The 25,487-nt window shown below is 43.2% G+C and overlaps 1 protein-coding gene across 1 annotated transcript in view; it reads right to left on the bottom strand.

The window, feature by feature from the left end:
• Positions 1-25,487, bottom strand: part of PCSK5 (proprotein convertase subtilisin/kexin type 5) — a gene marked incomplete at its 3' end in the record, with an annotated part of 393,680 nt that overhangs the window by 26,615 nt on the left and 341,578 nt on the right. Inside the window, exons 25-30 of the mRNA XM_080912751.1 lie at positions 15,039-15,081; positions 11,957-12,093; positions 10,366-10,566; positions 6,480-6,560; positions 3,664-3,741; positions 969-1,164 (exon numbers count right to left, since the gene is read on the bottom strand). Of these exons, the coding sequence (XP_080768877.1) occupies positions 969-1,164; positions 3,664-3,741; positions 6,480-6,560; positions 10,366-10,566; positions 11,957-12,093; positions 15,039-15,081 (736 nt within the window). The remainder of the gene's footprint in view (positions 1-968; positions 1,165-3,663; positions 3,742-6,479; positions 6,561-10,365; positions 10,567-11,956; positions 12,094-15,038; positions 15,082-25,487) is intronic.

The following is a 25,487-nucleotide window of genomic DNA, read 5'->3' as shown; positions in this document are numbered from 1 at the left end:
TTAGATAGTGATGGTAGTATTATAAGGAAATTTGAGAAAAGGGGGTGACTGAAGGAGAACTGTTACCCCTTAAGCTGTTTGTCACTGAGTGGAGTGGTGATACTGGTAGCTAAGGCTGACAATATAAACCAAGACTCTACAGGGCCAGCAAATGAAGGCAGCCAAGGAAGGAACAAGGATAAAATGGGATGGGGCTTCTGGTGACCCTGTGCCACCAAAGTTACCATTGTGGGACTCCCTAGCATTGTCATGTGGGAGAATTGTCATTTTTGCTAAGGGCTTTACTTCTGATCTGTTGTTCTCTTCCCTACAGGTGAATCCTGTTGGTGAAGCCAAAAGTTCCTCAGATCAGATCCTTTCTCTCATAGAACTCTAAGGGGATTTCAAATGAGAGGGCTAAGAGAACCACAGCAATTCATAAATAAGTAGCTACTGTTACTACATATAACTCACAACTGCCCAGCTTGAAAGTTTAGAAGAGGTTCATATCATAACTTTGCACGGACGATGCAGAAGAGAACCGAGAACATTCAACCACTGATACAAGGTGGGAAAAGCATAGTCAGGCACTATGCAAACGTGTTTTGGTCAATGAGGGGCCTCATAGACTCTGTGTGTAGGAGGCTACAGTATCTAGGTTTGCATAAGAACAGTGTGCAAATCACCTCAGTGATGACATCACCTAAAAATGTCCTTCTAAGAACACATCCCCATTGCTGTGCAACACAAGTCATGTGACTATTGTCACAGAATCGAAAATTCATGTATAGACAAGTCACAGGGAGAGGTGGACATCTGGCCTTGCATAAGGTTTTGGCTGCTGTGGTCTGCGGTGATGTCACAGTCAACACATATGACTTATGTTGGTGCTCTGAGTGTGCAGAGAGAGTTCTATGGAAGGAAGGAGCTGCTCAGAGGAGCTGTGGAGAAAAGTATGAGCATGACATCAGAGGGAGGTGGAGACTTACTCTGGGCAACTGTGGTAGCACCTGCCCTCGTGGAGGAACAGGGTGTTGTCCGGCTGACTCAGGCACTGTTGGCACAGGTCGGCTGTGGAGCAGGAGGCACAGTCCTCCATACACTTCTCACAGCTGCCACTCTTGACTGATGGCCAAGTGCCTTGGGGACAGGACGGAACACAGGCCTGCTGCCACAGGTACGCACCTAGAAGTCAGGGCACAAAGGCAGAGAACAGCAGTCATGGTTGATCCTGATACCAAGCGCATTATCCCCAGGACTCACACATAGAAGCTTTGACTTTTTAAAATCTTTTTTCAAAGTCTAGGTATTTGAAACATTAGATCCTGCTTGTAAACCCTTCCTTCTTTTCCTTTTTTCTTTCTTTCTTCCTTCCTTCCTCTCTTCCTTCCTCCCTCCCTCCCTTCCTTCCTCTTCTTTCTCTTCCTTCCTTCCTTCCTTTCTTTCTTTCTTTCTTTCTTTCTTTCTTTCTTTCTTTCTTTCTTTCTTTTTCTTTCTTTCCTTCCTTCCTTTCTTTCTTTTTTCTTTCATTCCCCCTCCCACCTCTTTCTTTCTTCATCCTTTAGTTAAATCAATGAGAAGGAAATTCTACAGGGGGCTTTGTCCTGTTTCTTTTGCACAGTCTGACATTAGAGACAGGTCACTCTAGGGCTTCCCTTTGCCCTTCTCACAAGTCTTGCCATCTATGCAGTCATGTGTCACCGCTACACTGGTCCTCTTTCCTGCCATCCCCCACCCATCTGTAATGGATGAGACAGATGTGCAAGCAACTTTTCCAGATATGTTCCCCTTGAACAGAATGTTCCACTTCTATGTGTGCTTAATCAGGAAGACAGCTATTATTTTAAAAATCAAATGTGGATGAACGAGATGCATCAGCACACAAATGTGCTTGCTGCCAAGCCTGATTAACTAAGCTTAAGCCCTGGGAACCACATAGTGGGAGTAGAGATCTACTCCTGCCCCTTACCCCACCATGTGCAGGCTGGTGAATGCTTGTACTCTTAGGACCAAGCACTTAGAGAAAGAAAGATCCCTGGGGCTCACTGACTAGCCAGCCATGTTGGCCAAACAGGTGAGTGCCAGGCCAGTGAGACACTTGTCTAAAAACAAAACAAAAAACAAAGAAAAAACAACAAAGCCCACCAAACAAATTAAAAGGTTGTCTTGAGGAACAACACCCATGTTTTACCTCTGGCTTCTACACACATGTACACATGTATGTTTATGTACTGGTGCACACCATACACATACCAAATAAATAAATAAATAAGTAAATAAGTAAATAAATAAGTAAATAAATGGAATAAAAATTTACAAAAAGAGGGAGCAGGTATGTGGTGGTGAGTGACTATAATCCTCGTGCCCAGGAGACAGAGACATGCAGATCTCTGTGAATTTGAGGCCAGCTTGCTATACATAGTGAGTTCCAAGCCAGTCAAGGCTACACAGTGAGATGGTTTCAGTCAATCAGTCAGTCAGTCAATCAATCAATCAATCAATCACTTTTATAACCATCTCAACTCTAAAATTCTAAAACTTCTTGCTTCAGTGTTTGGGTGTAGCTGCTTGCGAGCTCACAGTCTTGACACTTTTATCATTTTAGATGCTGCATTGTGTCTGATCTCACTACAACAGATCTTGCTCAGGGCTTTACCTAAAGTCTCAGTTGCCTGGGGTCAGCCCAGGTCCAAAACAATAAGTGAAAGCAGCAGAAGTAAATGTTCTGAAGTCATACAATTTTTATTACAGTACATTTTTACACTTTGCACTTTATTATTAGCTGTTATTATTCTCTTATTGTGTCTGACTTGTAACCCCAAGTTGGTCAGAGGAATGTGTGTATAGGACAAACAGTACATATAGGACTGGTTCTATTGGTATTTCCGGTATTCGTAGAAAGTACTGGAACACATTGCTGGAGAGTAAGTGGCTGATTATGTTCATATCACTGTGCATTCTCACATGGCTCTTCTAGTGATAATTATTAAAGACGCACTTTAAAAACTTTACATGTCTGTTTGCATGCACACATCAGTGCAGATGCCCACAAAGGCCATAGGTGTCAGACCCCAGGAACTGTAGTTACAGGTAATTGTGAGCCTCCCAATTGTGGATGCTAGGAAATGAGCTCAGGTTCTCTGCATGAGCAGTGTGTGTTCTTATCCACCGTGTTAGACCATCTCTCCAGCCCCAATGATAATTTTTGTGGGAGCATAACATTATGCTAATTCACCACATAGACAATCTATCTTGAAGTTACTTATGCCCAGTGTTTCCATAAATAAGATAAGTTATAAGGAAACGAGCTATCCTGTTTTTCCCCTCCTCCTTGTCACTCCGAGCAGAACTGATGACAAAGGTGACCTCAGGCAATGTGCTCATTCATATATATATCCTGGACCTTAACTTCACTTGTCTAAGATAAAAGAACAAGAGACTCAGACTGTGAACTACCGACTGATTCCAGCACATTCTGTGGCCAAGACAACCCAAAGTTTCATCGTATATTTCTTTGTCCCAGGAAGCTCAGTTTTAATACTGGTCACTGTTTGGTTTCCCATGTGTCCCCAGGAGCCACAGTGATGGGACTAGATCAATAGCATGCATCTGAACACAAACCGCCACCAACATGCAGGAGTGCCTGGGTTCAGTTACCACGGCCAGCTCCTCCTCCCCACTGACCTGTCGGACATGAAGTGCAGAGAGATCCATTGCAGGTTTTACAAGAAGAGTGACAAGGATTGTTCTGCCCCGTTGCATCTGTATGGGCAAGAAACAAATCAAGACTTGGCCTTGTCACATAGCCTTACAGAGCTGGAGAAGTAGTTCCCCTCACTGTAACTCAGCTCCTCTTTTCGACTTACACAAGTTAATTGCTGGCTACTACCCACTGCTACAATGTAGAATTTATTCATTCTTTTTCTTACTCATTCCTTGGAAACTGATTATCAAGATTTCCCTTGTAACTTCAGAGGCAGTCATAACACTACAGGGATACTTGAGGCAACAAATCATCCTGCTTTCATGTGTTCATACTGCGTAGCTGTCTGTCTGTCTGTGTGTCCAAGTGTTTGTGTGTTTGCACTCTTTTTCTAAGAGTATCTGAAGGCAAGCATTTCCAGGATGCTGCTTCCGAAAGCTTCTGGGACAGGTTTTCACACACACAGAGCAGCCTTGCCCACCCCACTCAGTATTCATGGAGACTCCCAGAGCATCTCCCACAGGGGAATTAGCCCCAGGTGATCTTGCTGGCCCTGACTCATTCCTCTCTGCCTTGGGCCTCTCTTTCTTGACCCTCTTCTCCTCCTGGGAGTCTGGTGTAGATAGTGCTGTCCTCACACCTGCCCTTGGATCCCAGCTGTGCTGCTTATGGGTGGGGTAACCATGGATACGGCAATTAAACTCTCAGAGTCCTACTTTCTGTGTTTCTAAAATGAGAGAAAATGGTTTCTCCCTTGTGGAACCTTGAAACTCAGTGAGACAGAGTGTGTGTCCTGCTTGACGCTGGCAGCCTGCGTGAGGTGCTTACTCAGCACAGTGCTCATCGAGGCACCGTATTCAGTGCTTAACACAGTAGTTAAGAGCGTGTGCATGTTAAGTGCTTAGCACAGTGGTTCAGTAACAGAGCCCCACCCACTCCTTTTCTTTTTTCTTAATTGTTCTTGTTCTTCTATATTTCTGAGACCTCTGTAATCTCCCTCCCTCCCTCCCTCTCTCCCTCCCTCCCTCTCTCTCTCTCTCTCACTCTCCCTTTTTCTTAATCCACACTGGGAAGAACACCAGGAGACCTTTGGGTTCAATGATGTCACTTATTATTATAAAGCTGTTGAGCCTTGCCGGGGAAGAGACTAAGGTGGAGTAGATTGATGTAAAAACACATGTGCCATATGCACATGGAATGTCCACAGCAACATTTATACACTTACATAATGCGTGTGTATCTAAATAACTGCCCAAATTGCCACACTGATGGGCAAGGCTTTTGTAGTTTGGAGTGATAAGTCTGCCCTGGCTTTACAGTATGTAATTAGAACTGATGACGGACTGACATTTTCTTCTCGGAGTCAGACGAGGCACCAGGAACACCTAAGTAGCCTGTAGAGAGTTCAGTGACAGCCGTTATCACAAAAGTCTACAGACTTCCCAGAATTGCAGTTCTGCCCCTGGGGCATTTTCACCTGGAGACAGCACTGGGCCACAAGAAGAGGTATCAGGAGGGCAGAAGCATGCTGGGATGCTCAAAGAGGGATGCTTACCATCCCTGAGCCCCTACACTGTGTTTGGCCACAGGCTGACTTTCTCATCTTATATTGAGATGTCTTATTCACAAAGGTATGAGTTTGATATCCACAGTATGCTTTTTGCTGTTTTACTGCATAAAGTATGTATAGAGCTCGTCAATGTCCCCTTGTGTCCAGCAGAGGGAGCTCTGAACAAGTAGTTCATAGTAATTAAGCAGCAGCTGCAGTTGATAAAAGATTAGCCAGTCTCAGCAAGGAAATCTTGAACTTGCTCATGGTTCCCATTTTACCCTACTCCAGAAATGCTAACACTAATGAAAAAGAGAAAAGAAAGAAGGAAGGAAGGAAAGAAAGAAAGAAAGAAGGAAGGAAGGAAGGAAGGAAGGAAAGAAAGAAAGAAAGAAAGAAAGAAAGAAAGAAAGAAAGAAAGAAGGAAATGAATTTCTTCAACCAAGGATAATCATTAGTCAGAGGTAACTGTGGAAAGTCAGGGTCCTTCTTATTTTCTTATTAACAATTAATAGTCGTATGATTATATATCTATACCCTAAATCTATTCACACTTTTTATTACTTTGTATTGGGTTTGTTTTTATTTGTGTGTAATGTTTATGTTGCTTCTGTTGTGTTGTGTTGTGTTTTTAGTCCTGCTATGTAGCCTAGCCTGGCCCTGGCCTTGTGTGTCTCCACATCCCTGCCTCCTCTGTATGTGGTACAGGCATTCTCCATAATGCTTGGCTTGCCTTAGTTTCAATGAAACTCGTCTTTTGGAGAGAAGGCTTTGCAGGGACATTAGGATCACCTCGTTCATTTCGATAACTCTAATATTTTACCCTACAGATACAACATACTCTGTCTCTCTTATCATAACTGTTTGGTTTTCCAGTCTTTGCTACTTCAAACAACACTGCAGCAAGCAGGAAGGCGCATGTTGATTCTTTGGTCTTTGAAAGATTTGCAGGGCTAGAGTGTGGAGATGGAGCCCAATGGCTCACGGTTGCTAGGCAGTGCCCCATTGCCGGGCTCCAGCTGTAGCTACATATGGGCTCTTTGGATTCGCTTTTCCAGGCACAGTCCTCAGCGCACTGGGAATGACCTTAGATGTAACAGGAACCTCTGCAGTTGGATCTCACAGATGGGTTACAGCCCTCCTGCCTCCTCTCTCATGGCTTGTGCATCCCCACTGTCCTGGCATTGTGGCTACCAGGGCTGCTCTCTGCACAGGGTGATGACCGGCTCCGCCCTATTTCCCTGTTACCTCTTTTGATTTGAACTTTCCACTTTCGGCGATCCTGCAGCAGACTCCTCACCAAAGGTGGCTTTTCAGTGGACACAGCTTCTTTTTTATTAAAAAAATAAAGTGTTTTGCTTTAATGACCACGAAGAAGGTAAGCCTCACCCATCCCCCCTCCATGAGATATCTGCTGTGTATTCTTGGCCACACAGAACTCGCCTGAGATGTAAGGGCTTGTGGACTAGGACCATTCACACCCTCTTCATGTAGGACACCAAGGCTGCATGGTCCACTCACCACTTTTTTCCTCTTGTCATTGCCTTGGAAGGCATCTGTGTAAATGTTTCACACATGCATTTGTATGGATCACATTTCATTTTGGGGGTCACATTTATAGATTGCCCCACATACGCGTTGTGATTGCTATTGTAATGAAGCTACATGGCCATCTTTGAGGGGTGTCCTTGTGGCCCATCAAGACTGGCTGAGGCGTCCTGGCTGGTTAGCTAATGCCTGGATCCTCAGACGACTATTTTTTTCTAGATCGCTACTGCTCTTCAGCATCTCTTTACCTCCCACCCATTGTTTTCCTGTGTGACTCAGAGGATGCTGCTGTGGCAGGGAACTGGTGTTTCGGCAGGGTCAAAGGGTCAGACAACAAGACTCTCCATGTTCTTCGGGATGTAAACAGTCTCTCAGGTCCCAGATGACATACACAGTGCTCTCAAGGTCATGTTTTAAAAACGAGGGAAACTAAGGCTCAGAGAGGAGGAAGAACATTTGAGGGTTACGTTGCGGTGAGCAGCCAGGGCAGGATTGGAATATGGGGCTCTCTGATTCTGGGCTCACCGATCCTCCTCTGGTGATTTTTACTGTCACCCATTTGCTGTGCTGGGGTCCAAGTTTCTACTTTTCAAGTCATCTGAGAGAGATCAAAGTGGTGCTTGGCTGGTGAGGCAACACTGAGGTGTAGTGTTGCCAGTCTCTGTGCCGTAAACATTTCTGCCGTAGGTAATTCTAGTCTGTAGATAGCCCGGCACTGCACTTACACAGTTCCTGGATGCTTACCCGTCAGGGCAAGCCAGTACGAATGGTTCCTTTGCACCACCGAGGATTACTTAGCTCACAGCTCTTCATACTGTGCTTTCTGTTTGGTTAAGTAATTAAAGGTGCCACCGTCTCCCCTTTCTGAGGCAACCACACGCATAGATGGATAAATCTCTTCTAAGAATCAAGTACCTGTGGCCTTTTCAAAGCCATCTGCCGTTACTATTATGCAACATTTATCTCCCCACAAAGAGGATGACTTTCCTCCCATGAATTCGCCGACTCCAGCATTTCCCAGAGCCTGGGAATTAAGATCAAAAGAGCAGCTAGCAGTGCGTTGTTAGGATGTGGTCAGAGATAAAACAAAGTTGGTTCACCAAGCTGTGCTTTGTAGATTGGTCCTTCATTGCAATCTGTAATTAGAGTCTGCTATGGCCTGGTTCTAATCCATGAGGGAAATAGGTGGGCTGGGGGACTCTTTGGCATGTTTGCAGAAACTTCCAGACTACCAGAGGGGAAAACACTTCAGAAGAGCAAAATGCTTTGCAGTGGCAGAGAAACTGCATTCTTAGGTCTGGTGAAGCCGTATCTCAGGGAGCCGATAGCCTGCCTCTCCTGCACATTTTAACAACACCACATGCAGATCACCTGTTTAGTATTTCTGACATTAGGGACCCTGTCCTAAGTCATCTTCACAATGTTTAGTGAGTGGGACAGAGGGAGGGCCTTCCCATGACTTTTTTTTTTTTATGGCTATAAAACATAGGAGAGCTGCCATCTTGAATCTCAGGGGTCTTGGCTGCAGGACAAAGAAGGATGGCTGATGTCACTATCCTCCTGACTAGCCACAGTGCTAAGGAATTGAGTGATTTTTGTCTCAAGGTGAATTCCCAGAGCACTCGTAGACCTGCGAACTGGCCATGACCTTGGGAAGCAAACATGATTGTGTTCTGTTGGAAGCAGTGTGGGAGAAGGAACTCAGGCCATCTTAGTGTCCTACCTACAGCCGAATCTTTTTTTTTTTTTAAGCCCAGACAACAGGCTGAAGACCTGGCTGGTCCCACCTAGGCAGCTACATTCTCTTGTAAACACTCCATGATTCGTTCGGGTCTCCTCGGGATTGACCTAGAATGACTGAAATCTGTTTCCCATCATCTGAAAGGTGTGGCTAATTAGTGCTTGCTCTCTGGAACCCTCTGCTCTCCTATTACACTCCTGACCTTGTTTTGGGGGAAGGAAGGCAGGAGAAAGATGGAGGCATTGGTGCCAATCCTCTTCAGACTTAATGGAATGTATTTCCCATTTACTGGCCCTCGGTGCTTCCACTGGGGAAGGCACACTGTAGCTTTACCTTGCTTAGTGAGCAAAGGTCCCCACTCTGTGTTCATGCTTTGCATGTCTTAGCTCCTGGATTACAGAAACGGAAAGTGCAGCTATGCCATTGGCTTTATTGCTTTAGTCCAGCCACAAGAAACCTTCTCTCTGCTCCCCTATTCCCTTATTAGTATGAGGCCCCCAAAAGGAATAAATCCTTCTTTTTCAAAAATATCACATTGTGATTTCAGAGGGGTTGGGGAGGGTCAGAGGAGGGGTGGGTGTGGTGCTCTGACAAAGGGGAACAATCAAAGTCTGATTTTTTGCTTGCAAAATGCGTAGTCCAGTTGAAGAGACATGTAATCATTTGGGGAATTGAGTCTGCTCCGACTCTTGGCTCCCTGTGCCTTTTCATCATCTGGATGCCAGATAAAATACAGATGTTCAGAGAAAGAAACACAGCACCAGACCGTTTCCCTCTTGGCTTGGACTACCCCTTAAAACCTAAATGCCAGACCAACTCGTTTTCAACATTCTTGGTCCAGCTATAATTCACAGAAGATATCCCAATCTGGATCGAGTCACTTTCCTAGCTCTGTTTCGGAAACAGCCTGGGGTGCTCTGGCTTTTGCTTGCTGTCTTAACAAAGTCAGATGTGCAGAAGTGTCATAGTGGACAGCGGCTGTGACACCCTTTCTCTGAAGCCAGCAGGGGACCTTCCTCCTTGTCTTGTGTAACCTCCTACAGATGCCACTGTCTCTGTACTGAGTGGACCCTTGCTATGAAGTATGAGAGCACCTTATATTTCTATAGTGTCACTAAATGTCAATCAGACCACCCTCCCCCCATGAAAAGGACTTGGGTTTTTAACCTTCTCAGTCATGGAAGATGTTATAGAAAGATTATAATTACCTTGAAGGAAGCCTATAGTGGGGCCCCAGAGGTGCAGAGGCCAAGTCTAAAGATGCCCAGAGGGGTGGATACTTGCAGCTCTCACTAGAGTCCCAGCTCCCACATCTCGACTCCCCTGCTCATACCTCCTCCAGGCTTTCCATGTATGTGACTGGGAGGGCAATGTTCTCTCTTCCCCAGGCTGAGGATCCAATTCCGAGTCCCATGCACCTCACTGAGCAAGGGCTGTACCATTGAGACATGTGCTACCACCCCAGCTAGGAAGAACAGCTTCCAAGTGACCAGTGCCAGCTCTCTAGAGAGCGTGTCAGTTCCAATGTGTCATGGTCACTGAAAAGGTGGCCCCAGAGATGAAGGTTTGTTTATTGTAAAGACATGCTCACATGAGAAGATGCTCTGAAACCTGTGAGAAGAGGGGAGTCAGGCCACATCACTCATTAGATCAATGTCACCTTCCCCTATGCTGTGCCTTTTTATGGGCCATTCTTCAGCTTCCTACCTGGGAGTTTCACAAGCTCCCTGAGACTTAAGAGTCTTGGAACAAATGTGATTGTTCCTCAAAATGTTCGTCAGAAATAGTGCCAAAGAGAGAGGAAGGCAGAGGAGATACTGGCAGGTACTTCTGGCAGGTACTTACCATTCCAGACCTTGCCTTCCACCTGAGACCAGGTGGACCAGATACACGCCCCATGCCGCAGCTGGAAGCCTTCTGGACAGCTGCTGCATTGGTTGTAGCCCAAGCCAGTGCAAGTCTCACAGGCCTGGTGGCAGGGCTTGCATTCTCCCAACTCTTGGTCACCATAGAACCCAGGGTCACAGTCCTGCACACAGCTGCCACCTTTGGAAGATCAGGAGAAAAATATGAAGGAGGGACTCTGAAATATGAAGGAGGGACTCTGGCCAGCTGGGCTTCTGGCAGTATTTGAGGCCAGATACTAGAGGACATTTTATGTCTGTGAACATTTTGCATATCTGTGAACCAAGATGGCTTTATGTTATTTCAATTAATAATTGCAATACTTTTTCCTTTTAAATATAAATTTGCCATGTATAAAAAGGTAACGAGCTTTGAATAACGATTTTTAACACTTCTAAGCCTTAATAAACTACAAATAAAGCAATTCTATGGAGAGAATTATTGAGGCATACAATTTTAATATTATTACTTGGGGGGCAGAGGCAGGAAGATTTCTACAAGTTGGAGGCCAGCCTGGTCTACAGAGCAAGTTACAGGACAGCTGGATTGCATTGAGAGATTGTGTCTCAGAAAGAGAGAGGAAGGGAATTATTGAAGGCTGTAAGGTGCTTATCTTGCAAGCACAAGGACCCAAGTTTAGACTTCTAAAACTCACTTTTAAGTTGGGCACTGTGAGTATCGGAGGGCTCCTTTGAACTCAGTGATGGAGAGATGGGATAGGGAAACAGATAGATCCTTAAACGTTCACTGGCCACTCAATCTAGGCTGCTTGATCGTTCTAGGCCAATGAGAATGCCTGTCTCAAATAAAAGATGGAAGCAACCTGAGGTTGTTCTTTGACCTCCACAAAGATACTACACACACACACACACACACACACACACACACACACACACACACACCAAACAGACACACACACGAGGAAGGGGGAGTGCAGGAGGGTGAGCAGAGAGAAAACAGGAATCATTGCTTCACTGAAATTGTCTGGAATATTCTCCATTCTCAACACTCAAGGTCACTGGGCTATCCAGTTCCCAGTCGGAAGACTCATAATAAAATTCTTTCCCAACTATCTTTCCAACAAAGTCAACGAGTTGATCAAAATCTAAGACAATGGCTTTGTTTAGTTATGTAGTACACATGAATCTGTAACATGATTTTCTTTTCTGGAGGTTTTGGCCTCAAGAAAAGGGCCATGGCTCTGAACAGTCCAGGTGATTTCAGCTCTGGAACATTAATCTTCAGGTCTCTTTCCATCTCAGTGCTCATGGTTTCTACACAACTCGTGTTCCCACCAACTTGGAGATACTCGAGGTTAATTAGTGAAATGTGAGCTGTGCTTCAATACTAAGTGAAGAAGGACATAGTTCAGGCTAATGCTCTTTTTCAATCCACATTAAAAATTTCTCTTTGGACCCTAGACACCAGCACGCAAAGATTCTGAAATCCATCATAGGAGTTCTCCTATTGTGGTGGAATGCTGGTCCCTTACAGCCTTTTCTTCCCTATGGGTAACCATGTTTCAGCTTACCCAAGAGAAAGAAGCCCTCCTCACACCAGTAGCACTCATGTTGGTCACAGCTGCCACAGTTAGTGCCACAGGCTCTGCATTCCCACTTCTCACCGAAGGTCTTTTCAGGGCAGGATCTGTAGCAATGCCGCTCAAACCTAGAAGAGAGGATGCCATGTTTCCATGAGGCTGGCTGGTGATCTGAACTCCTCCTGATCGTTCATCTGTAGCACACTGAACAGGTTGTTGAGGTCAGAAATCTGCACTTGGTCTGTCCTGCTCAACCAGACCAAGATATTTGCTACTTCTCCTGCACCTCTGAGGACCACTTTATGGGAGTGTGCTGTGGGAGGATACTGGGAAGAGAGTCACTGAGACTGATTTATGTGCTGGTTGTTAAGTATTAGTTCATTCAAATCTGTGCACAAACCACACAGGGAAGACGTTACTGACTTTTAATGTCTACACATGGAAAATGATGTTCAAGCATCAAATGTCCAACATCCCCAGAAAGGCAGTATTGGGGTTTTAGCCAAAGTTTGTTGGAATATATAGCTTGCGCAGTTCTCTTAGAAAGTGAGAGACAGTCCAGTGTTGGGTCCATACAACCTACCAGAATGTCTGTGGCCAGGTTATTAATAACAAGGAAGTGCCTTGACATCCTCAACACATGCTAAGACATGCCTATACATATGTACATATGGATCCTTGCATAGATGATCTACTACGTTCATTACATACTAAGATGTTGTGATTCACTTGGAGAGGCAGTGGGGTGAACCTGACTCTTGCCCTTTGGTGAATTTCAAAGCATCGATGAGTCATCAGGGAAAACGTTCAAATTCCTTCTTAACAGCTTATATTGTCCAGCACTTCATCAACAACTTCATTGTCCATGCTAAGTAGCCTGAAATGGTGTAAACATGTGTTTCTTGAAACAGTTATCTCATGCTGTGACTTAGTGCTATAGGGCATGCTCTCTCAGCCTATTTATTTCTCAAAGCGTTTTAAAAAACACACACTTCAGTGATCTGGTGAGCGTCATTGGGGTGGGAGAGGAAACAGGTGCAGGGAAGGCATATGTAGAGGGATCAAATTAAAGACTTAGCAGGACTGGAAGAACACAGGATTGGAGGAACACAGCAAAAAAGTGTAGAATTTCCACTGGTTCCTATGTGGTCATTCTCTCTGTGTTTGTGTTGGGGGTGGGCAGGGAGAGGGAATGAAATTAAAGCCCTCAGTTCTTCATGGGGCATTTTTGTGGCCTCTCTATGAGATGCCTGCATGTCTGCCATTCATCTTTGGTATGAGAGCCCTTGTTGCTGTAGCTACTGCAGATGATATGCTGTCAGTTATTTCTACTCATTAAATATTACCCAGCTTTGTCTTATAATCACCAACCTGGGGCTTCTTCATCATCCCACTATCTTCTAATATGTTCATTTCTACTCCTGCGGGTCAAACTTAGGGCCTTGTGTAAAGAAGGCAGTGCCTTTCCATTGAGTTGTCCTCTTACCCTTTCTCTGTGAAATGGAAAAGCTATACAAATGAATCAGAATACGTCTTGACATATCATATGATGATGATACCAGCTGTTCCAGGGAAGCTAGATTACAACCAAAAGACTGAGTACAGGACCTGGGGCGATGGCTCAGCAGTTAAGAACACTGAATGCTCATGTAGGGGGACCTGAATTTGTTTCCCAGTATCCATATGGCAGCTCACAACCATTTATCACTTTAGTTCTAAGGGATCCTATGCCTACTTCCTCATCTGGTGCACACACATACAAGTGAATGCAAACAAACACTTCTGTACACAAAATAAAATAACATTCCCTAATCACCCCAAATCTAAAAACTCTCCCAAATTAAGAACTTTTTGAGAAACTGACATGATGCTGCATAATTTTGTTTCACACTTGAAATTTGTTTTTTAAATAACATATAAAATGATGCACCAATTATGTCCCTCTGGTATACATGAAGCATGAATTCTAGTTTGAGACATGGCTTCTCCCCAGGATACCTCATTTATATGTAAACATTCCAATATCTGAGAAAGAAACCTGAAATCTGAAATACTTCTGAAAAAATCTGAAATATTTCAGCCAAGGGGTCTATTGATTACTCAGGAAATCAGGTTGGCGCATCCATTTGAGATGCTTCAGCTTGCTGGGTTGCCCTTTCCTCCCATCTTGCTCACTGCTTCCACCACCTTCCCATCGACTGTTCTGAGATCTTAGACCCTGCCTAGGGGGAACAGTATGGAGACAGAAGGTGGTGACCCACAGAATTGGAGATGCGGGCTTGCCATTAGTTTTTGCTGTAGAGTGAGCAGGCACCAGAGCCTCCCTGATCTTCTCTTTCAGTCTCCTGGACTCGGTGTAGATCTCAAGTTACTTACAAGCTGATGAAAGATGGAGAAAAGAGGATGTGAGGGCTGTGGGTGGTCAAACAGGACCCAGGCAGGCTGTGGATTAGTCTGACCTACCCTTCTCTACCGTCTTTTTCTGTTTGTGTTGTATTTCTTCTAGCACAGGCAGTGATGCAAGCTGGAGGAGAGAGCAGCTAGGGCAAGAGGCAATGTTGAAACATGCAGGCTTGGCTTTCATAGATTTGCATGGGAGTGCATTAGTCTGATGCCTATCTGCATTTCATTTCAGCTAGTGGTCCATGCCTTTCATCACCCAGGAGGCAATTAAGAGGTAAGTGTCTTAATTGTCACCTGGCTTCCCTTGGCACCACTGACTTTGCTTAGGGACACAGACATTGGGAACCAGCTTCCTCAAAGGTAGATCTATTATTTCTAAAGCCCATCAATACAAAGCAAGATTTGAATGGTAGTGACCTGTGGCAAGATTTCTAGACACCAGCGTCAAGATGGATGACTTCCAGGGTCAAGAAAGGGAAGGCTTCCTCTCAAGGCAGGAAAACATCTGGACTCTTACTCCTAAATCCAAGATTCACTCATTAATAGCCCACAGAGGACAGTTGCTTCAGGTTGCAGGGCCCCTGTCCTTTAGTCACTAGAGTTAGGATTAAGTCAGTGATGCTTAAGCTTCAGAACAGTTAGTGTTATTAGCAAAGAGGGGCAGACTTACATGTAATATCCTGTAGCACACGAGGTACAAGCTCCTGGATCATCTGGAAAAAAATTACAATAAGGAAAATTTATGATTGCCAGAAGTTTGTTATTTGGAAAAATGGAGTTTAGAGAAGTTGTGGTTGGAGGCAACTAATCTCCCAGAATATTTTTATGAAATGTACTGCCCAGAAATGATATTTGAACAGATTGCACCATTTTAATTAGTTACATAAAGCACATTGTAATTTATCTTTACCAAAGGTAGTAAAATGAGACTTCTCATAAAAAAATTGGCCCTAACTTTCAAGGAAAAATAGGCTTAGGCTACTGGGTCTTCAAATTCCAGATCAACCCTGATTCTCTTTAGGAACCTCCCGTTCTCAGGGCTGAGAGCTTAGTTCAGAGCCAGAGTATTTATGTAGGACAGATCCTGGCCTTGGACCCCAGCACTGCAGACATAAAGTTCAGGATCATTTTGGCTCTGTTGCATGTCTACATACACATTTGAAAAGAGCTACCAGCTTCTGACCCCGAGACATAGGCTTCTCATGCATTTCTACAGATGCCCACCAATAGGAAGGAGTGTGACTGGGGAGTCTCCTTTGAAATCTCAACAAATATTTTCCTCCATATAAGCACCTACTTTGTGCTTTGCTTCTGGAAGAAGCTTTCTATTCTCATTGGCTGTGGTGTCTCAGTGAGTCCCTGTTGGCTCAGAACAAGGTTTCGAGTAGCTGCTGTTGACAAGGGTCACCACCCTCAGTCTATATCCTGCACTGCCCCAAAGGTGCCACCCTTTGATCTGATTCCCGTGGAGATTCCATTGCCTTTGTTGGCCTCATGTTCTTCCAAGCAGGTACTTTTGGCAGTCTGTCCTGCCATATGACCTCCAACCCAGCCTTACTCCTTCCATTCACAGAGGACACAAAGAACAACTTCACCCTAAATGATTCCCTTTGGAACATGAAGATTTTAACTTCAGTTTATTTCAGGCAACTTTGACATCAGTTTAAACTAAAGCTACCCCACCCTTTAAACTCAATGGAAAAACAATCTTTTCTAAACTAACTGTTCTAGGCCACCTTTCTGCTTATCTGAAACCCTTATGGTTTCAGAGTAGAGGCAGCCTCACCCCAAGTCTTTAATCATAGGTTTGTCTTGACCCTGCCTAGTGAGAGATGTCACTTCAACCATGTGTTAAATATTGTACTAAGACACTGCAGCAGACATTAGGGTACGGATCCTTAGACCTTTCTGGAAACAGCCTAATGATAGTTAACTGAGTCGAGAGCACTAATGTTGGAGTTGGGATACCTTTTCTAGTTTGGAGGTTTTAATACCGCTTTAAATATCTTGCGAATTTGAATTAAAAATCATCACATTTTCTAGGTCCTGGATTTTGCAGGTGTAAAATGAACTAGTTGGACAAGATGCCTGCTAAGACTCTCTGAAAGATAAAAATTCCAATACTAAATGAAAAACAAGTTGGGAAACTCCAGACTACTATAGAACCAGTCCCACATCTGTCTCATGTTATATTAGGGTACCCCTACACACAATATCAGCAATAAGTAGCTACAACAAAGACCCAAATCTGGGCTCTTTGTCACATCACAGGGAAAGTTTGCAAGCTTTGGCTGTAGCATTATCTGCTTGAGTTTTCATTTCATTTCTCTTTGTATGATTAGACCCATATGTGTTTAGGAACTACCTGTTAAGTTCCTTATAATAGAAGTTTAGTTAGAAGGGTTGAACGAAAGCCAAAGTAGTCTATCGTGGGAGTACTGGCCTTTGATCCCAGCACTCAGAGGCAGGGGTAGGCAGATCTTTTGTGGGTTCCAGGTTACCCTGGTCTACATGAGTTCCAGGCCAGCCAAGGAGGAAGAGATCATTATACAGGAGGCTGTGTTGATGTGCTCTGGCAATAAAATGGTTTTTACTATCTAAATCAATGCAGTTTGTAACAAGGTAAACTAAAACAGTTTGATGAAATGAGCCTAAAATCAGGCTAATGGAGTAGACTCAAGAATCTGAAGCTAAGTGCTGGTGAGAAAGGCTCCCTGGCCTCCTTGGAAATCCGATGAAGATGCTTTCTCCTTTAATACTCTATAGAATGGGGATCTGAATATACTTTCAGGTATACAGAGTTCTCAGTGGACACCATGGCTAGTTCAGTTCCCACTACGAGTCTATTTCTGCATTCATATTATTTATAGCCCACCTTACCTGTACCTTGGGAAGCTCAATTTTCCCAGCCTGTCCCAGTGAACATACTTAACTCTGACAGTTTTGCTAATTTTGCAAGGGCTTGGGAAATTCTAATCCTGCTTGCTAATGTTCTGGTCATCTCTCCCACCTAGGAACTTAATGCTCTCTCTCTCTCTCTCTCTGCTTTTTTAAGCCAGTCACTCATGAAGATGTTAAACAGAACCAAGCCTCAGAAGTGTGCATACCAATGTAAGTGAGTGCAAGGACTTTTCCAGCTTGGTTGCACAGAGAATTTGTCCACCTTCATAACAGTTTGCACACATGAATAATGCAGAGGCTCAGATCTGAGGCTTCTGTGGATGCCTGTTCTGTTTTTCTCCCTTTATTATCAGTTGTTTTCCACCCCAGAAAATCTACAAGTTGAAGATGGGCTAAATGATTTATCTTGACCATGGAGGGGCAGCTGTTGTTGGATTAAGAGTAAACAACCCTAAACCGAGAAGGTAACCCTTAGTCAATTCAGTATTCAATGGTAAGGTGGGGTTGCTCAAATGCTGGCTTTCAGTGCGTGTTGTCTGGAAATTGGGAGGGGAAAGAGGAATATAAACTAGCTAGAATGTTAACTGTCTTGGAAGATGTTACATAAGGTCAGATGTTTAAAGAGCTCTGGTTATTTGATCTTAAGTTTTGAGGTGAGTGCATGCATTGGTCAGTCAGAATTCAGAAAAAGCTTCAGACATTTGGGAGCAAAGTTATCAGGAAGTTAGTGGCTTGTAACTGGTCACATCCCACAAAGCTGAGAAGGTACAAGCAGAACTTATTCAAGACAGGAGCTATTTTCCCTTTCCAGAGAAGATGGTGGTTAATTGTCTTCTTTTCCTAGGTATGGGCAGGCTGTGTTGTACGCTCTGCTTTGAGAGCTCTGGACCATTCTTTTGGTCATGATTTGACTGTACTTTTTGGGAATGATTATCCATGGACTTCATCACAAACTCTTGTCTCCAAGAACAGTGGGGCATGTTCAGAGGTCAGTGATGTTCTCTGCTAGGGAGGTTTGGTTTTCTGCTGTGCTCACAGCCTTCTCATCGAGTGGGAGTCAAGTAGGGTCATATAAGCTGTATTTAAAAGGGGGATCTTTTAAATTGAGATGGATCGCTAAAGATTCAAAACTATTTAAGGAAGGTCAAGTTATTTTTACAACTTATATACTTACAAATTACATAGACTTTAGGTTCTATAAGAAAGCACATAAGTTAAAATGCTATAATTTGATTTTTCAATTTTTTTCCTTGGATGGCTATTTCTTATTGAAGTGTGACAAGAAATGTGGTATCTTAGGAGTGATCTTTTATTATAAATATATGTATGATTTAGCCATGGATTAACTATTCACCTAAGGAGAATTGACCACATGAGGCATTTATGTCAGGGTTCACTTATCCTTCCTTTGGCTCTTTGGCCTCCTCTTCTTGCTGAAATCTAAGTTGTTTTCTCTTACTGAGAGGCTTTACTTACTAATGCTACCCAAGAGAAAGACTAAAGAGCACAGAAATTTATATCCTTAGGGGAGCCCTAGGTCTTCAACTCTCTTAGGTGCTAGTCATTTAAGTTACCTCCACCATGACTTTCTTAGACCACACCTGTAAGTGTTCCATAAAACATCTATTCTCTTATAATTAAGCATTGCTGGATGCCTGCTTTTCCCCGATGAGATCAATGCCTCCCCCCAACCTTTCCTTGTCTAATCATTGAGACTCTACTGAACTTCGGGATCTTGTGATCAACGTGGCCAGTGACGCAAACACTCAGGTAAGTAGTAGATGAAAGTTAGCTCCACTTATACTTTCTAGTTTTCTAGTTCCAGTCATATTACAGCTTCACCAACAATGGGAATGACAGTGGGTAATCTCTCTATTTTTTCACTGAGCACCCTATTGGATAAAAAAAAAAAAAAAAAACTATTATTGTGTATAAACTATCCATTACGAGGCAACAGCATTTATTATGTACTAGTGCATGAATATTTTCACACATTTAAAAAAGTGTCCTATGTTGGAAATTTGAAGAGGCTAGAATAAAGGTGGATGTGAATGTACATTTTGTTTATTCAGCAGTCTATTGGAGTGTGTTTAGCAGTCATTTGCCTTCAGAGACCAGAGGCTTAGACTCCATCGAACTGAATGTTACACCTGAACTCCTGAACTCCCATTTAACCATGAACAAAACCCATGTTATACATTTGGCTTCTTAGTGTTATTCACGGCTTTCTGATGGGCTCATTCATCTGCCCATATATAAAATCTCTCTGCTCTTGGCTTCTACCTCTTTCTCATTTATGGATAGACTCTTTATGCTTGATGAACTTGCTCACCTAGCACTTCATGTCAGGAGAGGAGTGAAAATACAGTTAGCAAAGAAAGTGTTTAGGTGATATGGTTGTATTGAACTCTCCACACCTCACCTTTCTCCTACAGTCTTAGTCTACATGGTGTTATCGGAACACGTTTCCAGATGAAAATTTTGTCTGTGTGTCTACACAACCAGAAAACTCATTTGTCAAAAGAGATGCGAATGCACAGGTAAGCTGAGCCAGCAGGTTGCTTCTGGCATTCTCTTTCTCAATGGTATTTAACATGGGAACATTTTTCTGACAGGCCAGTGAATGAGTAACAGATAGCTGTGTTCAAAGATGTAGTATGTACTTGTATGTATGTATGTATGTATGTACTCGTATGTATGTATGTATGCATGCATGTGTGTCTATATCTATAGCTATATCTCTTTTCGTCAAAACACAATCTGTGTGTATACATGTGTTAAAGGTCCACGTTTTCCTCACAAATCTCACAACATTTATTAAAACAAAAGAAATTAAGAAAAGAAGATTCTGGGTGTCAAGGGGTGTGCCTGTAAACTCAGCAGCCGAGAAAGGAGGAATCCTTGAATTCAGCCTGGTAAAGTAGAGAGTCTTTGTTTAAAAGCACAAAAACTCAATCTGCAAATAATATCAAAACATCAAGAAAGACAGAAAATGTCTAGGCTGGGACACAAGTACATATGCACACGCACCAAGTAAACTAAGATAATATTTTTAAAAGTTTAATAAAGAGGTCGAGAAGTGATTAAGGGAGACATACTGAACATCTCTGGCCACTATGTACACCACAGGAGAAGGCACACATGCACCCACACATACAATATCACATGCACTCACTCGTCCAATACCACTCCCCAAAATAAATCCTGCTCCATCACACACTTGAAATAGTGTCTCCACAGATGTGCCTAGTCAGGTGTCATTTGATTTTGCTCCTGATCCTTCCTTTTTCCCATGTTCTCTTCTACCTTTTCATCCCCCACTTTGTCCCTCAGCCCTTGCTAACTTCCCCACCACTGGTGCTCTTCCTAGGGGTGGGGTCCAAACTGACTCAGATGCTTATATAAACTTTTCAGATAAAATTTCCCTTAAAAATGTTTATCTTTCCGATAGGACTCTACAAAGGAAGTGGATGGCTGGGAAATAGGGTTACTGCTGGCTCTGACCCAGACTCACTAACCAACAGGAGCTGTCCTCGGGGCCAGGAATGTTTTAACCATTTTTTATCCTGTCTACTGTATCTGCCCTGCTGAGATATCCCAAGGTTTCCTCTGAGGACAGAAGCGGCTCTGGAAGAAATCAATACTTCAGCTGCTTAGAGAGATAATTAAGCAAATTGTCAATAATGTATATTCTTCCTGAGTAAATTTGTATTTAATTATCACACAATGCTGTCACATTGACAGGGGAGTCCCTGACAGTCTTCAGCCTACCAGGAATAACAGATTGGTTAAGAGATTTATATGCCCAAAGAGTGTAACTAATTATAAGGGCCAGACAGCACTAAGAGATACATAAATTCAAATTGGCCTTGTACTTAGAATTACTTCAAATATCATCCAAAATACAAAGTAGATCTTCTGACAGCTCTGCCTTTGCTGGCTTTTCTGGAAGGTTTAATGGTGTTAGAATACAAAATATTTGGTTAGAGGGACTGATGATGCTTTTCAATCATCTTGTCCTCACTGGCATCCAAGGACAGTGAATAAATATTTGAATTGGCAGAAATGCAAATTGTGCATCTGACAGAGGGGCCGTCAGCCCCCAGGAGAGACACAGTAGTAGAGAAGAGCAGAATAAATAATCAAAATAATTGTCTACAAATGATGGCAGAAAGCGGGTCCAGAGTTCCATGGACTCCAGGTATTATCAAGTCCTCTAATTCCAGGGATGGACTGCTGTGACAGGCAAAGGCCTTGTGGATCCCGAGGCTTCCTGAGCTCTAACAGGCAGAAGTAATAGATATGTACACGTTGAACCTTACACAGCTCACTCACTGTGCCGTGTGTCCTCGCATCTAGTCATTTATTTCGGAGCTTACATTTCAGTCTGGTTAGTAACCTGTTTCTGAATCATGCAATAAAACATGCTCCTTTTCAAAATTGTTCATAAGCAGCTAATTATCAGGAGGCAAGTAAAATATAACCATTTTTTTTTTCAGCCAATGCAGGACTTGGGCAGTAGAAAGCAAGCTTCATGAAGACAGGTTTTGTTTCCTGTATGTTCAGTACTAAGGAGATTGCCTTGGTACTTGTGAAAAAGGAAAGCTCACAAATGCATTTAGACATTCAGATAAGGATTACAGAGGATGTGGGAAGAGAAGAGAGGCCTTCACCTCAGTGAGCTAGTGAGAGAAAATGTCATTCAAGAACTAACTGTTTGATTAGAGACTGGAATTTTAGCAGGAGCTAGCTACAGGAAATCCTGCAGACAGAGGTCAGGGAATCTGACCTATTTAAGGAACATCGATAGGAACCAGGTGCAGTGGTACATGACTATAATCCCTGCCCTTGACAAGATGAGGCAGGAGCATCAAGAGGGTTGGAAGCTCAGGGAGAGTCAAGAGTTGAAAAAAAAAAAGAAGAGGGGAAGGAGGAAGAGGAGGAAAGGAGGAAGAAGAAAAGTTGATGGTAGCAGCCACTAGGGCTGGACTGGATCAAAAGAGAGGCATGGCAGGACCAGACCAAATAGTCATTATCACCCCCACCCCCTCCACCTTGCTGATCAGTAAACCCATAAATATATGGCAGGAAAAAAGCCACCACTGGGATATACCACTAGCTATGATAAGAGATTCACCTACTAATGGTGAGTTTTATATGAAAAGCCCCAATGTGATTTGATCTGCAAATAGAAATGTAGGGATCTTGTGGGTGCTGTGTGGGGAATGACCGATTTACCTGTTGGAACATTCACAACTATTACATCCAGACAAACTCAACTAGGACTTCATGTACCACTCTTGGATACATGTTTTAGAGAAAGATATGTCAGAAGAAATGATCAGAGGTAAATAAATTAGGAATGTAATAACAAAATTCAAACTTGGGGAACAGCAAAGAACTAATATTTGGGGACATGGTGTTAAGAAAAAGACGAAGGACAACTTGCAGAAGTTGGTTCTCCCCTTTCACTTCCATGGGGTCCCAGATGTCGAACTCAGGCTTGGCAGTAAGCATGGTTACAACTCAGAGCCATCTCACTGACCTACAGATATATTTTAAGTCCTACCATCTATATGCTAGGGCTATGGCTGTCTCCTATATTCCTAGTATAGTGTGGAATTCAGTGTCTGGGGGCAATGCAGCAGGTAAAAAGATCTTATAAGATATGTGCTCATACGCTCATGTGGTATGTCATGTGATCATATAATTAACAACACGATGAACAGGAAACAGAGTTCTAAGAAGTGAATAGATTGTAGGTGCACATGAGTCAATGCATAGTAACAAAACCCATGGGATGATGCCTTCATGAAAGTAAAGCTTGAGAACCAAAAGACGAGTTAGAGAAAGAGAGACAGAGGGAAGGAAAACCATGGAGACTTTTCTGGAAGAAATATGCCACATTCCTCACTCTGGAGATCTGAAGGATTTTAAATTAAAGGATGTGAAAGGTAAGAGAGTAGATGGAAAAGAGGTTGGAGGAGTTGGAGGACAGGGCTGGTGTCAGGCTTGAGGAAATGAGACAGAAGTGAGCATACTGAAAAGCTCAGTGGCTTGACTGAGAAGGCTCTATGCAATACTTGGGGGCAGTGTAGACTTTTGGTAGATATGTTACCTGCCACTGCTAAGTTCACAGTTAGAGAGAATCCTATGTTATAGCATAGGGGATGAATTTGGGGAATGTCTTAGTTAGGATTTTACCGCTATGAACAGATATCATGGCCAAGGCATCTCTTATAAGGACAACATATAATTCAGGCTGGCTTACAGGTTCAAAGGTTCAGTCCATTAACATGGCAGCATCCAGGCAGGCATGGTGCAGGAGGAGCTGAGAGCTCTACATCTTCATCTGAAGGCTGCTAGGAGAAGACTGGCTTCCAGGGAGCCAGGATGAGGGTCTTAAAACCCACACCCATAGTGACACACCTACTCCAACAGGGCCACATCATCTGATAATGCCACTTCCTGGGCAGCATACACTTTAATCCTAGCACTAGAAGAGTTTGAGGCCGCTTAATCTACATAGAAAGGTCTGTGTCAGCCAGAACTACTCAGTAAGACCTTGTCTCAAACCAGGTAAACACAGTAGATATGACTTGAGACTATTGTGAGCTGAATTATAATTCAGAGCCTCAATCATATGTCCCAAAATTAATGTTGGAACCTTTGAATGGGACCTTTCTTGTTAATTAGGGTCAAGTTATGATGAAGTCACTAAGATGGGGGTGGGCACCAACATAAAACCAATAGGTTATTTCTACTTAAAAAAAAAGCTATCTGAAGAAACAGATCCGAGACACAGAAGGAAGAAGCATGCGATATCACAGAGGTATGGGTGAGTTATGCACTGACAAGCCAAAGAATGCCAGAGATAGTGATTAGCCACCAGGGGCAGGAACATGACCAGTAAGAACCTCCTTAAGAGATGTCAGGAGCCTACAAGGGACTGACCCCTGACTTCAGACTTCTACTCTTCAGAACAGAGGGTTTTAAGACCCTTGGTTTCTGGTACACTGTCACAACTGGCTTTGAACAGTGATGATGTGACTGGTCATTAGTTCTGTGGGCAGGGCACGCTTGCCCTATATTCTTGCCTAAACCTTAAAAATACAAAAATTGTGGTATATCTACAAAATGGATTACTACTCAGCTATTAGAAAGAATGACTTTATGAAATTCCTAAGAAAATGGAAGCATCTAGAGAATATCATCCTGAGTGAGATAACCCATTCACAAAAGAACAGACATAATATGCAGTCACTGATAATTGGATACTAACCGCAGAAAGCTCTGAACACCCCAGAGACAACTCACAGACTATATAAAGCTCAAGAAAAACAAAGGCCAAAAAAAAAAAAAAAAAAAAAAAAAAAAGAAAGAAAGAAAAAGAAAAATGAAAGCCTCAGTTCTTCTTAGGGGGGAAAAAAAAGAATGTATAGCACCCTCTCAGAATGTGGTACACCTGGACTTCAAATCATTAATAATCCAAGAGCTAAGATAATAGCCTTGTGGCAATTTTTGGTATTTACAGACCATTATGCTTAATCCACACCCAACAAGAAATCTGTTTCCATGTTACGCTCTGTCCTACACGTACTACATGCTTATGGTAACTAATGGGATTTCTATGCATGCTATCAAACCTCTAAAAGAATTAAGTACTGACAAAATTGTTCATATAATGTTATGCCAAAATGCCTTTAAAAATCTGTAAATGTATCCCTCATTTTTAAAAATAAAGTGGTAAGGAAAAAAAATACTAGAAAGATTACTTTTAGCTCCAACCCCCCTCTTCCGCAACTGTGTCTGCTTGTGAATGGAAAGAGGAAAGCTTTATGTGACTGCTGTGTCCTGGAGAAGGAATTCATTGTATCTAATGCACCTGGGCAGTTTACATAAGGGGGAAGCATGTCAGGAGCTGGGAAGTCATATAGCAGCGTGGCATTGTCTACCTGGCTGATAAAACAGGGCTGACACTGCAATCATTTCAATTGTGGTATATGTGCTACTAACTTTATTTTATTTAGGCAGAGTTTTGCTATATAATCCAGGGTAGCCACAAACTCACGATCCTCCTGCTTTGCCTTGGCCAGTGCTAGGCCTGCAGGTGTGTGCTGCCATCTGTGGCACTGGAGTTTTTGGGTTGTTTGTTTTCCTGCAGGACACTGTCCCCCATTAACTGCTGCCTGTCTCTGAATCACGGAGAGAGCTGACT

This window comes from Micromys minutus, assembly GCF_963924665.1.
Source record: "Micromys minutus genome assembly, chromosome: 2".
NCBI lineage: Eukaryota > Metazoa > Chordata > Mammalia > Rodentia > Muridae > Micromys > Micromys minutus.
Note: the sequence above shows the minus strand (reverse complement) of the source record. Positions and strands in the feature narration are given on the sequence as shown.